The sequence below is a fragment of the Orbicella franksi genome, chromosome 13, assembly GCF_964199315.1.
Source record: "Orbicella franksi chromosome 13, jaOrbFran1.1, whole genome shotgun sequence".
NCBI classification, from domain to species: domain Eukaryota; kingdom Metazoa; phylum Cnidaria; class Anthozoa; order Scleractinia; family Merulinidae; genus Orbicella; species Orbicella franksi.
This window is the reverse complement of record NC_138157.1, coordinates 21,334,258-21,348,650: the sequence shown is the minus strand read 5'-3', so window position 1 is coordinate 21,348,650 and position 14,393 is coordinate 21,334,258. Positions and strand designations below refer to the sequence as shown.

General features: G+C 38.8%; 2 protein-coding genes across 4 annotated transcripts in view; one reads left to right on the top strand and one right to left on the bottom strand.

Moving 5' to 3' along the window:
* LOC145465959 (splicing factor 3B subunit 3-like) overlaps window positions 1-12,049 on the top strand; it is a 26,967-nt gene extending 14,918 nt beyond the window's left edge. The window contains exons 22-32 of the mRNA XM_081449729.1: window positions 517-566; window positions 760-925; window positions 1,083-1,124; window positions 1,613-1,696; window positions 2,636-2,775; window positions 9,204-9,276; window positions 9,594-9,692; window positions 9,952-10,095; window positions 10,585-10,689; window positions 11,152-11,247; window positions 11,415-12,049. Coding sequence (XP_081305855.1) covers window positions 517-566; window positions 760-925; window positions 1,083-1,124; window positions 1,613-1,696; window positions 2,636-2,775; window positions 9,204-9,276; window positions 9,594-9,692; window positions 9,952-10,095; window positions 10,585-10,689; window positions 11,152-11,247; window positions 11,415-11,459 — 1,044 coding nt within the window. The 3' untranslated portion in view covers window positions 11,460-12,049. The remainder of the gene's footprint in view (window positions 1-516; window positions 567-759; window positions 926-1,082; window positions 1,125-1,612; window positions 1,697-2,635; window positions 2,776-9,203; window positions 9,277-9,593; window positions 9,693-9,951; window positions 10,096-10,584; window positions 10,690-11,151; window positions 11,248-11,414) is intronic.
* Window positions 2,790-14,393, bottom strand: LOC145465988 (histamine H2 receptor-like). 3 transcript variants are annotated; one of them, XR_014041758.1, is made up of 2 exons: window positions 2,924-7,300; window positions 2,790-2,890 (listed from the first exon to the last, which is right to left on the bottom strand). XR_014041758.1 is itself a non-coding variant. In XM_081449775.1 (2 exons), exon 2 carries the CDS (start codon window positions 4,722-4,724, stop codon window positions 3,732-3,734), a length of 993 nt encoding a protein of 330 aa, XP_081305901.1. In that variant the 5' UTR covers window positions 4,725-4,830; window positions 13,769-14,393; the 3' UTR covers window positions 2,790-3,731. The 3 variants fall into 3 exon arrangements, 2 of the variants coding, with proteins under 2 accessions (XP_081305901.1, XP_081305902.1); XM_081449775.1 differs by adding an exon at window positions 13,769-14,393 and having other exon boundaries at window positions 2,790-4,830; XM_081449776.1 differs by adding an exon at window positions 7,308-9,192 and having other exon boundaries at window positions 2,790-4,830.

The window sequence follows — 14,393 nt, the reverse complement described above, 5'->3', positions numbered from 1 at the left end:
AATGACTATTGGCTATCACCAGTCTTACGCCCAAATACCATGGAGGCTAAACTGACCAATCAGCTTTAACGAACCAGGGGTTTACAACAACATCGACTGACAAACACTATTCACTTGACTCTGAAGATGACTTCCGCTCAGGTTGTCGAAACGTCAGTCACCAACAACAGTTCTTTTCAGAACTACCCTCACCCGGACGATCACACTAGACGAACAAAAAAAAACTGTCTTTATGAGGTAGCGTGACTGGTTCTTTGGAAAGGTCATCGGCAGGCAGTAGATTCCGCTGAAATGATACAAGTTACACACGTTTGCTGCTGCATGTACCCTATCTACGTTTTAACGAACGTCTTAAGTGTACAGTTAGGTGCCTTTCATGAAAGAAAGTCTTATTCTCGCTGCATGTTCTCTGCCCCTGAAAAATGCCCGCTTCTCTTCGGAGTTCTCATGGTCTTCTTCCCTCACTCCCTTTCCCGTTTCTGGCTCATTTATTAAGGCGTCAATGTTTATTTCCAGGGTGAAACAATTGACGAGGTGCGGCTGGAACAGAACGAATCTGCTGTCAGGTTTGTGTCGTGTAGAATCGTTTCGATAAATCCTTAAGTGTTGAAAGAAGCTCATGTGATTACTGTATGTAAACCTGTTTGTAGTCCTTTTCATTTCATCAGGTATCGCCTTTGTCTTACAGAAATCTGTAGATGTCTCAGTAGGCTTCGTTAATAGACTAGCAGAATTAAGTTTCTGTTTGTTATTTCATAGTGTATGCGTGTGTAATTTCACGTGTCGGCCTGATGAAACGTACGCGTTAGTCGGCACAGCCAAGGATTTGACATTGAACCCACGGTCATGCGCAGGAGGCTTCATTCATACGTACAAGATAGCTGAGCTTATTGATGGAGGATACAAACTGGAATTTGTCCACAAGGTCAGCACTCGTTTTAAAATACTCTCTTCAGCAACTTAGACAAACTGCTCTCCGAGACTCCTGAATGGAAAGCAGTAACAATAAACATGTCTCTATTTACTAGTTAATCGTTTGAGAGTTGTTGTTTTCAGACTCGTTGTTGTTGTTGTTTTTTCAGACGGAGGTCGATGATATCCCAGGAGCGCTCGCTCCATTTCAGGTTGGTAGTTTTGATTGTTTTTTATACCGGCAGCATGTCAGTCACACTTGTTGGCAAATTTCGCCTTGATGAAGGCTCTGGTTTTCTCTGGTTTCTGCATTTCCAGCTATCCAGTCGATCGCACTGTCTGCCTTTGAAGGCATTAGCCGGTTGTTCAGATATCCAGTCGAAAATTGTCGTGAAGTCCAAAAACACCCATGTGTTCAGTGGTGGTTACTTCTGTCAGCACCAGGCTCGGGGACCAAATGATACCCAACACTGTTGAATGTAGCCCCTTATAGTCATTGCACGTTTTTTTTTTTTGTAATCAAGATGTGGCAGAGATAGCATTTGCGTAACGTTTCATCTGAGTTATTGAATGGTTTTCGTTTAGTCAGAGTGAAGGATTATCATTTCAGACCTCGGCAAGTTCTTCTATTACCGTTGACCTTGGGGACCATGATTTATTGCGTGAGATAACTGAATATTTCTTGATTATATAATTTCAGGGCCGTCTTTTAGCTGGTGTTGGTAGGCTGTTAAGAATCTATGACCTCGGCAAGAAGAAGCTTCTTCGTAAATGTGAAAACAAGGTACTTTGTGATGAAAGTGTTCAGACTCCGTTTTGTTTATTAATCATAATCTCAGGCTGAGGCCCCGTCCACACTTCGCCGGAGAAATTTGAAAATGCCGCTTTATTTCTACGGTTGGGCCTACCGTCCACACTAATCCGTCACGAAAACGGGGCTTTTCGAAAACGCTCTTCAAACTGGAGGAATTTGAAAACGCCGGCTTTACATTATAGTGCTCCTCCTGTGTAGTGTGGACGAGACCTTACAGCGGTTTTCCATCACGTTGCCCAGCCATTATAGTGGAATCCGGTTAATCTGAACGTCAATCTGGTCTTTGAAAAAGGGTGACGCCATTAATTAAAGCTGTACGTAGAGCTGAATTGGTCTCACAGTAAGACCTGGGTCAAACGTGTAAGGCATTGACCAGTCACTACCCCCGACAGTAAGTTTAACGAACCGAATAGAAAAAGCGCGGGAAAAATAGTGCCACAAGCCAAATCACGATGGCATCTGACTCTATTCCGATTGCCAGACAAAATCTTTTCCTACAGTACGTTTTACAGGTTTTGTGAACCAATTTTAGAGCTTAGTGGACGCAAAAGCAAACAGATCAAATCAAATCAAAACTTTATTTATCGAGGGTGACACGTAATAGTTTATCAACTAATAAATTTGTGCCCTCTTAAATGTACTAAAAGTTAAAAATCTACTATAGACAATAATCAAAGATTATCACTAAAATATCGCAATCTAAAAATTATTATTTAAAAAAGGAGTAAAAATCTTATTCTTGAGCTGACTTAATTTAAAATGTTTGTACAAAGCGTTCTTAAGGATATTTACAGATGAAGAGGCGCGCAGTTTAAGGGGGAGGTTTTATTTTCCGAAATTACTTTCGGAAAATCTTTGGTAAAGCCATTTAAAAGTAGTAGTTTCAGTCTTCGTGTTTTTTTCCTGCAGAAACTGCCCAACTTTATCATGGGTCTCAATACAATGGGAACTCGTATTGTTGTGAGTGACATTCAAGAGTCGTTTCACTTCGTCAAGTACAAGGCGAGAGAAAACCATTTGGTTATATTCGCAGATGACGTGAATCCAAGGTAATTCCTTTGTCTTTTTGTTGATTCAACTAAATGTATCTTGCACAGTTGGGGCAACAGCTGGTGTTGCAGTTTAGTCTGTGGTTAAATATTCGTTTGTTGAAAAAGGCCTTGCCTAAATGCTCGTACAGAGGGAGATAAATTTCACAGTTTTCCTTACTATAAGAAGTGTATAGGTTAATTTCTTCGAGCAAGGAGAAGCTACTAACAACAGTAGATGTATCGTGTTTTTTAATGCAAGTTCCATCTGTCTTGAGTGTTAAATTTTTCAAGAAACAATGTAGTGATACTCTGCCAGTGAAGAAACCTCTTTTTGTTATTGATTATGAGAAAATATCCTATTTTAATCTTGATCTTTGCCACTCATGTTGAAGGTAGAGATATGGTTCTTTTGAGCACCTTATCGTTCATTTTCCAAACTTGAATAAAACGAATATCGCGTATATGCAAGACAAAAGAGTTGAGGCGTTCCTAGGCTGTGCGGCTCGTGATCAATATATCATGTTTTGAAACAAGGTTTGTAATTGACGTAAACATCAATTTGGATGCAGAAACAAAATTACTTTCCGCTCAAAGAGAGTCTTTATAAAACGATGGTTTGCTATAATGTGAATATGAAAAAAGATCTAAATGTGAGTAAGATGTTTCCATCATAATTGGATTGATAGAGACCAACAGGATTGTACAAGCCACACCATAACTCTGTCAGGTAACAGAAACCATGTTTAATTTATTCTTTGAAACTTAGAATTTCACAACTGCTATTCGTTACCATCTGTTGGAGATCAGCAGTGTTAACACTAGGATTATGCGAGATCTTAATTTGTTATAATCAGGGAACAATGTATAAACCAAAAACTGTATTAATCTTGTTAACAAAAAATGGAATAATTGAACGGCTCAAAAAGTTTGCTTGTTTCCGTTCCTCGTAGCAGTGTTTGATTTGTGTTATTTAATTAAACTGTCGTGGTTATTAATTCGTTGCTTCCATCTGAACTGTTATCTCTTTCTAGCATGGCCTGAAGTGCTTTTCGAAAGTCCGTCTTAAAAAATGTGTATAGCAGTGGGTTGATTAGCGCTGTGCTTAATTTCAAAAACAGTAAGATTATTTCCACGGTAAAAGGAACATGCATGTCGAAACTTAAATCTGATAGTAAGGAGATTATGAAGTATGGGAACCATCCAAGCACAAACGTGACGGCCATAACCGCGTAAATTATCAGCGCTTTGCAATCATTTTGTTTCCTCTTCTGCCTTTCCTGTTTCTGAAGCACTGTTCCTTGAGTTAACGCGCGTCGCATTTTCTTTTCCTTATGGATGAAGTAAAAGATGTGGCCATCGATACAAGCAATGACGAAAAACGGTATGAAAGCTAGTGCAACTAAACAGAAAGCAGTGTAGCCGGAATCGAACTCAGTCAGCGTTTCATCGTCCAGGTTTCCTGTAATCCAAGTAAGCTGAACAAACGAAGCGCTTAAAGAGAAGATCCACACACCGGCTAACAGAATCACCACTCGCTGCTTTGTCACCAGGATGTTATACTTAAACGGTCTCTTAATCTTAAAATAGCGTTCGCATGTGGCAACCAGCAGGTGGAGGATTGTTGAAATCGATTGGAAGCGGTGAAACAGATCCATACTGGTGCAAACGGGCCGGGAAAGAGTCGCGGAACAAACAAGCACTAATGGCAGAGAAACACTCCCCGCCATAAAGTCACTCACCGCCAGGCTTACTAAACAGTAGTTTGTCTTTGTTCGTAAATAACGGGTGCTGGCAAACAACTGGAACACTAGGGAATTCGCACAGATTATCAGGACGCCTTGCAATGCTAAGAACACGATAATTGCCTTTCCGGCTTGTGTTTGGTGCAGTAACTCCTCTGGTTCCATTTCATTCGAATGGTTTCCGTCGTTTTTCGTTAAATTTCCGGTAGCGTTCAAGTTCTCCATTTTAATAATTTCAGTTTCTTCACTGTCAGATCGTCTAGCGTGGACAGCTGCGTTCAGTAGCGGCTTTTTTCTGTGATCTCGCGAGATGCTTGAAATGATTTATGCCCTGTTAACGTAAGAACATAAAGACGTCAAATATTATGCTGAACTTGCTAGAACCTGACGGTCTGTGTAAAATGCATGTTGTTTGATACTGTACAAGTTTCCCACTGTGCAAGCTTTGTTATTTTAGCCTTATTTTGCATAGGCGCTAATCACTTCGTTGGCAATTTTTTCCATGCAAAAAAATTAAAAACAGTGTTTACCTTGTCAAAGCTTGTTGACAGTTCTTTTGAGGCGCTGATCAAATTTCATTCATCGCCGTGACTCATTTTGACTCCAGACAGTACTTTCTGTGCCAAATACGTATAGATTTTTGATAATAATGTTAAAAACAGAATAACAATGGAACGTGGGGTTATCTCGCCAACACCAGTTCCGTTTCAATATAGGAGATAATTTTTTCCTTCCTGAGTTATGGTATTATATATTGGTCTACGTGCATTAAAGTTTGATATCTTTTTGGGATCGATCTATTGAAAAGGTCCAAAAAAGCCTTTGGTAATCATGAATATTTCATTTCCTAGTTAAATTAGTCATTTGTCAAGCGCTGCTGTTCTTGACAGTGGTATATGTAAAAAAGCATGTCTACAAATCCTGTGAGGTTTGAATCAGCAAGCGATTTGCGCTAACGAATAATTCGATTATGGTGATATTTTTGTGTGGAACCTGCTGAAAGCTAGCCACCCCAAGCATTGTCGTTACACCAAATCTATTAGCCTGAATTGTTTTATTATCTCCTGATAGAATCGCTACTTAAGACAGATCAGAGGGTTTATTTGTCATGAGTAAACACTAGGCTAAATTAAATGTTCTAAGTGTGTTCAGGGAACAACCTTCCTGCTAAATAACGAATTTTCATTGCAACCTTTTTTTTTTTTTAGCTTGGCATCGTTCTCGTATTTGTCGATATTCGTATGTCAGTTCAAACGGACAGACCTGTCTTCTATAAAATTGTCATGGAGAGCAACACTGGCTTTTTGCATACGCATTTGTGCGGTGGAAATTATGAGTCAAATTTGTTTTCTTGTTCTAATATCCTGTTTCTTGGGAACAGGTCATGCAACTTTTAGCTTTGTTTTGGCTACCAACCACATTGCGGGTTTTGTGCCTTGTAAATGTTCTTAAGAACTCATTAATGATTTGAATTTAAACAAATATGATTGATTTATTTTTTGTACTAGCTTTCTGATTCGCCGCGTTTTGCCTGGAGCCAAAAAATAATGTCTTCTTTTTACTCGAAATTAATGCTATTCTTGGAAGTTGCGTTCATTTCGAGATAATGCGAGATAATCGAAATCACTTGACAAAATTTGCTTTCTTTCCATTAGCTTCTTGTTTGCAAAGGGAGGAAAACCTTTCATTCCAGTTCCCGCTACGTTTTTACTAAACACATTAAATTTCAAAATTGGTCCAAGTAAGAATTTTTCTTTTTAAGGTCAGCGATTGACGCTTGTAGAAATGTGTAGACCTTTCCGAAATCTTATGGTAGCCTGACTGTCATATTTCAACGAAGAATTGACAGTTATGGAAAGTGTTTTTTTTTTTCTGAACGAACATTTTTGTTGTATAGTTTTATCGTTTGTCCCTCGATCACCTGTGAAGTTTCCGCTCTGTTTTTAAATCGCCAGTATTTGTTGTCTTTACGATTCGAGGATAATTTCAGTCTTTACTTTTTGAATCCTTATCGTATTTTACCTAACAGTATAAATTTATTTTCGAACAGACAGATTCCTAGACTAATGAAATTGTATCTCGGGGATATTGTCTTATGAACACAAAAATCTCACAAAACACAGTGAAATAAACTTATAGGAATCAGCTGGGAGAATTTGCATTCAGAGGTTGGAAACGACTTAAACATAATTCTGTGACAATTGTATGTGCGCGCACCAGTTCACCTTTGTTTGAAAAGAAGGCTTCAGTTTTATCCTCTTTGTTGCATTATGTTGTCAGGCGAAGCCGGATGAATTATTTCCTTTATTTTCTTGCTGATCATGACACATATCGTAATTTTATCGCCGATTAAATTTTAAAATTTCATTTCACTTTTGGCGATGTTTACATGGAACTCCACGTTAATAACTTTGGCAAGAACAGGTGCTGTGACGTCCAAAAAGGTTGCTTTTGTTTCTCTTTAAGAAAATAAATACTGCTAGTTTAAGCTACAGTGTGATATATTTTCTTGGTCCTTGTCTAACAGTCTCGAAAGGTATTTTAAACGGGATTTGTTTGCGGTATTTTTAAAACTGCCATATATTCAATGTTAAACCTATCGAAGCTTAGGGTAATAAGAGTCATTTGTATCGTAGATTTCGTGTTTCAACGCGATGAAGAAATGTGTTTTAATTTAAAACTTTTAATTTAACGTAACAAAATGACGCTGTAGTTGTAGTAACAAGCTCGAAAGATGAGTTATTTTCAAAATTCGATTCTCGTTTGAAATTTCAGGCGAAATATGTAACATTCAAAATGCCCTCTCACCTTGTTTGTATCCTATTACCCTTGCGTGTGTCATCGGTATTTGGAACTATATATACGAAGTCACATATTATTCCGTTCCGTTTCTGCGCATCTAGAAGATCTGCCTTTTTTTGTGAAGTTTTAAACAGATCCTGCCGAGAGTTATATTACTTTGAGCGTTGCAAGACGTTCAACCAACTGCGAATTGCAATTACTCACTCCAGGGAGTGCACAAGTTAGCCAGTAAGGACATTTCTCCAATGTATGTGGTTAATTGGTAAGTTAGCAACGCGACATAACATCAAAATTAAATTAATCATCCGTTTGAAGTGACTCTCGGGACACAAAATATCCGAACTGAGTTTTTGAAGGAATTGACCCAAAAATAAAGGCTTGAGTCCATACAGGGCTTGTAAAGTTAGAATAAAATTACGTATATTTTAAATATTCGTTTTACCTCCAGGAGAAACTGTTTATTTTCTCCTTTGTATTTTGTCTTCCTGTAGGACGTATCTGCTATCCTTGTTTCATCTTGCGACAAGCACTTCCCAGGTGTTTTTTTCATTTACCGCGTGTTTGTTTTGTGAGACGTTTAGTTTTCAAAAAGCAGTGTTTCAACTCTTGACCAGACATCTAAGGAAACTCCATTGTTTGCGTAAAATCTTTCAAATTTCCGTGCCTCAAACCTAAAGCAATTTACATGCATTTGCTCCCTCAAGTCAACAAAAGTAGAATTTCCATTTTCACTTTTTTTTAATGGAGTTAAACCGCCACAAAACCGCACAGGGACAAAATAGATTTTTTCATCTTTTCGACGGTAAATCTCACCAGGGGCCTGGAGAGTTAATGTTCGTACGATAAAGCACTTAAGTTCACTCCAGATGGTACCACTTATTTCACTTTATTTTATGTTTCAATTATAATCAACTGCAATAGTCAGTTCTTGGATCGTTTTCGCTAAATAGTCGAGTGCCTTTTCTTTTCCCTTTTTAACGACGACTGCGAGTCGTCATGTATTAGAACTCAGTTTATCGAATACAGAGAACGTTCAGTGGCATAGAACAAATGTTTTTTTTAGCTAGTTATCCATTACCGTTCTGACGAATTGTTTCTTGCGTTTAGTTAATGGCAGTGTTCTGTAACTGCCATAATTTCCTTGTCAGAAAAGGAAAAGGCTTTTAGACAGTCAAATGAGTTTCTTTTTGTGGGCTAATTTTGAATGCACACCTCTGCGTATTCTTTGCGGCAGTAGAGTTCTGAGTAATGCGTTTAAGTCCTCGGCTGTTGGAAGCTTTCATGTTTTTCCGGCTCTGTTTGTACGTCTTGTAACTACAAGTTTGCAATTTCCTTGGTGAATCATTTTTACATGTTCCAGGAAAGCCTAGAAATGGAGCAAACACAATAAAGCTTTTTATACGAGACCCCTTAACTGTGTTATGAAATGTGGCGGGTATTACGGCAAGTTAATAACACATCCGTTTAAAAAACAACCATGTGGAATTCTCAAGAGAAGTCTTACAATAGACCACTGTCAGTCTTATTAATAATTAGACTACGTTCCCAAGTTTTCTGCGAGCAGATAGTCAACACTAGGCTATCGCTTGTAAAAAACGAGGGCGGGTGGCCTAATTGTTTTGGTATAAATTTGCCCTAGTGTTATGGCATAAAAATGTTCTGTTTTATTGTGTTGCATCAGGCAATTCAAAGAGTTTCAAAAACTGCGCGCTATGATTGTGCGCGACGTGCACTGACGCATGTGGAAAAAATTACGTGTACAGCTGTTTTCTATCAGGGGATAGAAAACGACAATGAGGCCAATCAAATTCACGGATTCACAATAGACTACTGACGTTCAATTTATAATAGTCATAACTAATAAGCACTAGTAGACTGATACGAAATTTATTGTCTTTTCAGATGGTTAACCTGCAGCAGCTACGTGGACTACGATACAGTGGCGGGTGCAGATAAGTTTGGTAATGTCTTTGTGGTGAGTATATCACTTACATGATTTTCATCGTCATCGTCATCGTGATCATAAAATAAAAAAAAGGATTTGTTGCGGTTGACAAGTGGTTGTAAGAGTTTATGTTTTTGGTGGTAAGAAACTTAGTGGAGACATCCACATGCTAGATTTTCCCTCCATAGAGTCAGCTTTACAGACGTCCGGTTGATATGGCCTCTGTACTACTGTGGCCTTAGTTTATCACTTTCCCCAGGAAGTATATCGTCAAACTGTATAATGTTTGCGTGTATCTAGTGTAGTTAAAATACACTTAGTGTTTCCGTTTTTTGCTATTTCATAAGGTTCGCCTAACGGCCAACACAACTGATGAGATTGACGAAGACCCTACAGGCACAAAGGCATTTTGGGATAGGGGACTTCTAAATGGCGCTCCTCAAAAGGTAAGACCAATTTTCTTTACATGAAAAATTTGTCTTTCTGTTTGTTTGTTCCTTTTTATAGTTCCGTCGGCTAGTTCTCACCATTGCGAGGCTTTTCTTAGCCCTAATGCAATAGATAATTTCGCTTTTTTTTTTCGTCAAAAATGCAGTAACTTCACAATGAGATTACTTTTTATCTCAACAATACCCAGTCAAACTATGTCATTTTGTGCGATAATCTCGGTATTTTCTGGAGTGATACCACTGTTTCCTTCCACAGGTGGAGACGTTGTGTAATTACCACGTGGGTGAAACAGTCCTGTCTCTGCAGAAAGCGACGCTCATCCCTGGAGGGTCAGAGTCTCTAGTCTACACCACCCTGTCAGGAGGTATTGGAATGCTAGTGCCGTTTACATCAAGAGAGGTAAAGATCTCCTAATGCTTCCTCGTTTAAACTTGAAATTACAGCTTTACAGAGTGAAACCTGTAGTGAGCAGTCATGTAGTAACTGAATAGTGGCTGTAGATTTGTGTTAATGATTGCGCATCTTCAGTAATTTCACTTTGGGGACTAAATTATTTCATGGGGACTTGAACTTTTCTTTTCTCGGTTCTTCAACTTAAAAACACCTTTTTATTTATTTACTTTAACCAAGTTGGCTTTCCACTTTACACCGATCAATTCTCCAAGATCGCCTTTCGGGTGTCCCAATGTTTCCCAATCTTAGCTATTGTTGCTTTGTACTGTGGTCATCGAATTTTAATGACGTTTCTTTTGGTAATTTCTACGTTGCAAGAAATCGCAACTTACCTCCTACCCTTCGGAGGATACGGCTTCAAGCTGATGTTGAGAATGATTATTACGTTTAAGTCACTTTTGTTTCGTCTGAGCGCCGTCTTGGTTTCTTTTTCAGGACATTGACTTTTTCCAGCACCTTGAGATGCATTTGCGTGCAGAACAACCGTCTCTCTGCGGCAGAGATCATTTGTCGTACAGATCTTACTACATGCCAGTCAAGGTCAGATGCTTTTCCAGAAAAAAATAACTATGTTGTGCAAGACTTATATTGTGAGAGTGGTCCATAAATGCAAAATCTGAAGAGAATAAATTATTGTTTTTTATGAGGGGATAGAAGGTAGCTAGTGAGCGGTAGGTGAACTGGGAGGTAAAAGGGAAGGAAAAAAAAACTACTTTTCTCGTTTCACCTGTAGCCTTGTCATCTATGATTTATTACCCATTGCAAGCTATGCGATCATAGAATTAAATAAAAACAGTCTTACGATCTCTACTTGTTACCACGTATCGTCGTTCCTGTTTCTTCGAATCTCAGAGCGTGGAGGAGGTGAATTGGGTTGTTTTCAGTGCATTCAGTTTACCGGCTTGTGATTCCTCGATGTCGACTAGTTCAACAGCAGAAGTAGAGCGATGTTTGCTTTATATTGGTAGGAGGTTATTATTTTCTTCCATGTTTGTATTTCAGAGCGTAATTGATGGCGATCTCTGTGAATATTTTAATTCGCTGGATTCTTCCAAGCGGCGCAGCATTGCAGAAGAACTTGATCGCACACCAGCCGAGGTAAAGTCAGAATTATGTTGTTATTAAGTTCTTTTCTCAAATAGTGTACTGACTGAACGATGTGGGTTTCTTATCTCGTGAAAGAAGCCGGTTGTTTTTTTACCAAGCAACCTGCACATGAATTGTTATTCTTTTCTACCTTATTAACTGACTTGTTTGCTTGGCAGGTGTCAAAGAAGTTAGAAGACATAAGAACACGGTATGCTTTCTAGGAATATAAAGATCAAGAACACTAAGAAGGATGACTGACTTCGTGGTATGACACGAAAACGTTTTAGACGTCTCTCCTGTGCTCTATAATGTACCACAAGTGTTACGAAGACGCACTGGGTTACTTTGCGTCGCCTTCTGTAGAAAAACATTGCAAGTTTTCTAGCGTGTATAAAAAGCCCCGCCGCCCCTGCACTGTCAAAACAAGTGGTTTGAGCACTGCCATGATAAGCGTCGTCTTGTGATGAATATGGAGCCATTTGTAGATGATTGATTGTAAAGCACCCTTCTTTACCTAAAGTTGTTCTTAAAAGCCGTCTTATGGATTGGCCAATTATTAATAAGCCGGACTGTTTTGATATTCATAATACAGTGTAATTTTCATTCTGCTGATTAGCATCTTTCTGCCGCGTGTCATCCATAATGTTTTATTTAAGTTGTTTTTCAAAGGCGATGTCATTGAGAAACTTTTAAATACTAGTAAAAACAATACCCTGTCCTGCGTCTCTCCATATCTCTTACTTAAAAGTACTCGGACAAGTGCTAAAGTAGTTTTATGTATATTAAAGTAGAAATGAGTTCTTAATAGTTTGCAGAAGTTGCATTGTGGTGCTTTAAACTGTCGTTGCAGCGGTCATTCTTATTTATCTTTGAGCTTGGTACATAGCCAAAGTTTTGCTCGTCCGTAGTTGTGTGGCAGTTACAATTTGCTATGGCGCAAGAGTTATAATTCTGGAAGTTAAAAATCTTCTCAGAAAATTTATCCGGGAGGAACAGTTCCTACTTGCCAGTTTCGTTTTGTCTTACTCTGCTGCTCAAAAACCAAATCCCAAAAATGTACTCCTTCCCCATGATAAGCAATAGCTTCAAAATTCGTCATATACAAAACGTGAAAAGGTTTGGACAGCGTTTAAGTTAACACATTTGGGTAAGATATCCCTCTCTAGTCATCTAACATGAAAGTCTTCTCTTGTTTTCAATTACTTAAATGATTGAATGACAAGCTTATCTTGTAGCATTGAGTTCTCGCGATCATGTTGTAAAACACATCTCAATGGGCACGAAAAAAGTTCGGTATGTTTACAGCTGCTTTTGCAGCTGCTGTTTTTAATTCTAAGGAAGCATTAATTTTTGTGAAAGTCTAATTGTGAGACGTTTTGTGCGTGTTCTAATTAACATAAAAATTAACTTCAACCGACTCGCTGACACGTTCCTGTCTGCAGCCCCAAGATTTGCTGGTGGAGCGTTTCCTTATCAAAGATGATGATCACATCTGATGCGATTTTTGGATTTTTTTTTTGGAAACTCGTTGGTGTTAGCATTTTTGGTAGAATGGACACCTGCTATGTCGTCAATAGGATGTAGAATAAAGTTCAATCATCATTGATTGTACTATTATACATTCATTTTTTTGTTGTTTTTTTGTTTTTAACAACAATAATGTTAACTTCGTCCACCAATATGGCGGCCAGAAAGTATGGTGTAAACATCTGAAACTTGCTCGGGAACTTAATTATCTAGGCCACTAATTATCTGTACTGGACAAACAGACATTTACCCAAACAGTTTTCCCATTACTTAAACTTCCCAAGCGGCTAAAAATCACGAGATGAATGTTCACTAGTTTTAGCACTCTGGCATGGCTTAGACGGTACCACAAGTGTGAGATAGTTTGGGGTGACGATATGGCTTCTCCTCCATCCTAGAATCAGCACTGCCCTGATGAGGCCGAGAAGGCCGAAACAGTAACAGTTAGAGATGAATATATATATATCTTATATATCTTATCAGGCGCCGCCATAACTCTGCAATTTTTTAACTGGGCTGAAAAGTTGCTTACAGATATAAATTTATCACCAGTTATGTCTGATGAGGAAAAACGCTTTGTTGGCTTTTTAGTTTTACATTTTAGAGCTTGATCCCTCCACGTGAAACGATCTTTAGTTGTTGCATCGAAATGCACGCTTGTTATGTATTTGAATATTTTATCAACTAAGCGAGGGGACTGTGAATTCAAGCGGGGATCGAAGCGCAGAGCGTGGAAACTCGTCGAATCTCTCTTCTTGTGCGACCGTTGATCTGTTTATGTGTAAGATTTATTATAAAGGATAATAGGGCGAACGCTTGTTCCTCGATGTCTGAAAGTTCATAGACGACTTAATTTCATGGCTCTCAATTTTTGCGAGTAAGGTACAATAAAAGCAAATGAAAATGAGCGGAAGAAAAAGCTTCACTTTTCCTTCTCGCGCGTTCTTGGCGGGGCTTGCTCGTATTCTGCAATAAAACTGAAACTGAAGAAAATTTCGCTTACTTGAATTTAGATTCAGCTTCGTTTTGATTTCAGTGCCGGGTCTTCTCTTCTCCTGCCCTGGAGTATTCTTGTTGAAATGCTTCCTCTTCTCTACCGTAGTTATGGAAGTGGCTGTTTAAATGGATTTTTAAGTCTTAATATACAGGCATTATCTCTATTAATATCACTCATGACTGACAGCATGTTTTGATATGAAGCAACGCCATCGTCATCTGTCAATCAAACTACTTTTGTGACTTGTCAGTTGTCAGCTGAGTTCGATGTATGTTTTTGGGATTGCGTTCGTTTTAGCTTCACGGGCTACTAATTATTTAGTTTGGAGTTTCAAGGGCCCGCATGGAAACACATGAATCTTCCATGTAGTTTTTGCCTGCAAGTTTTTTCGCCCTTGACCGTGACCGTGGATAAATCGTATAATTCTCGAAAAATAAACTCCATGGGTGTTGTTGCTTGGGGTTTGTCCGCTGACCCTGCGTAGAATCTCCACTAAACTTCCTGTTTTGACGTTAGTTCTTGAAAGTCGAGTGTTTCATTGGTAGCACAAGACCTTGGTGGGAGTCGTGTAAAAGGTATTGCTTGAAGATACTTAATCCTCCAAGGTCAGTCGGCCTGTCAGCCCACACGT

What these genes read in the sequence shown, in the direction of transcription:
- LOC145465988 (XM_081449775.1), bottom strand. Translation starts at nt 4,724, where the DNA reads ATGGAGAACTTGAACGCTACCGGAAATTTAACGAAAAACGACGGAAAC.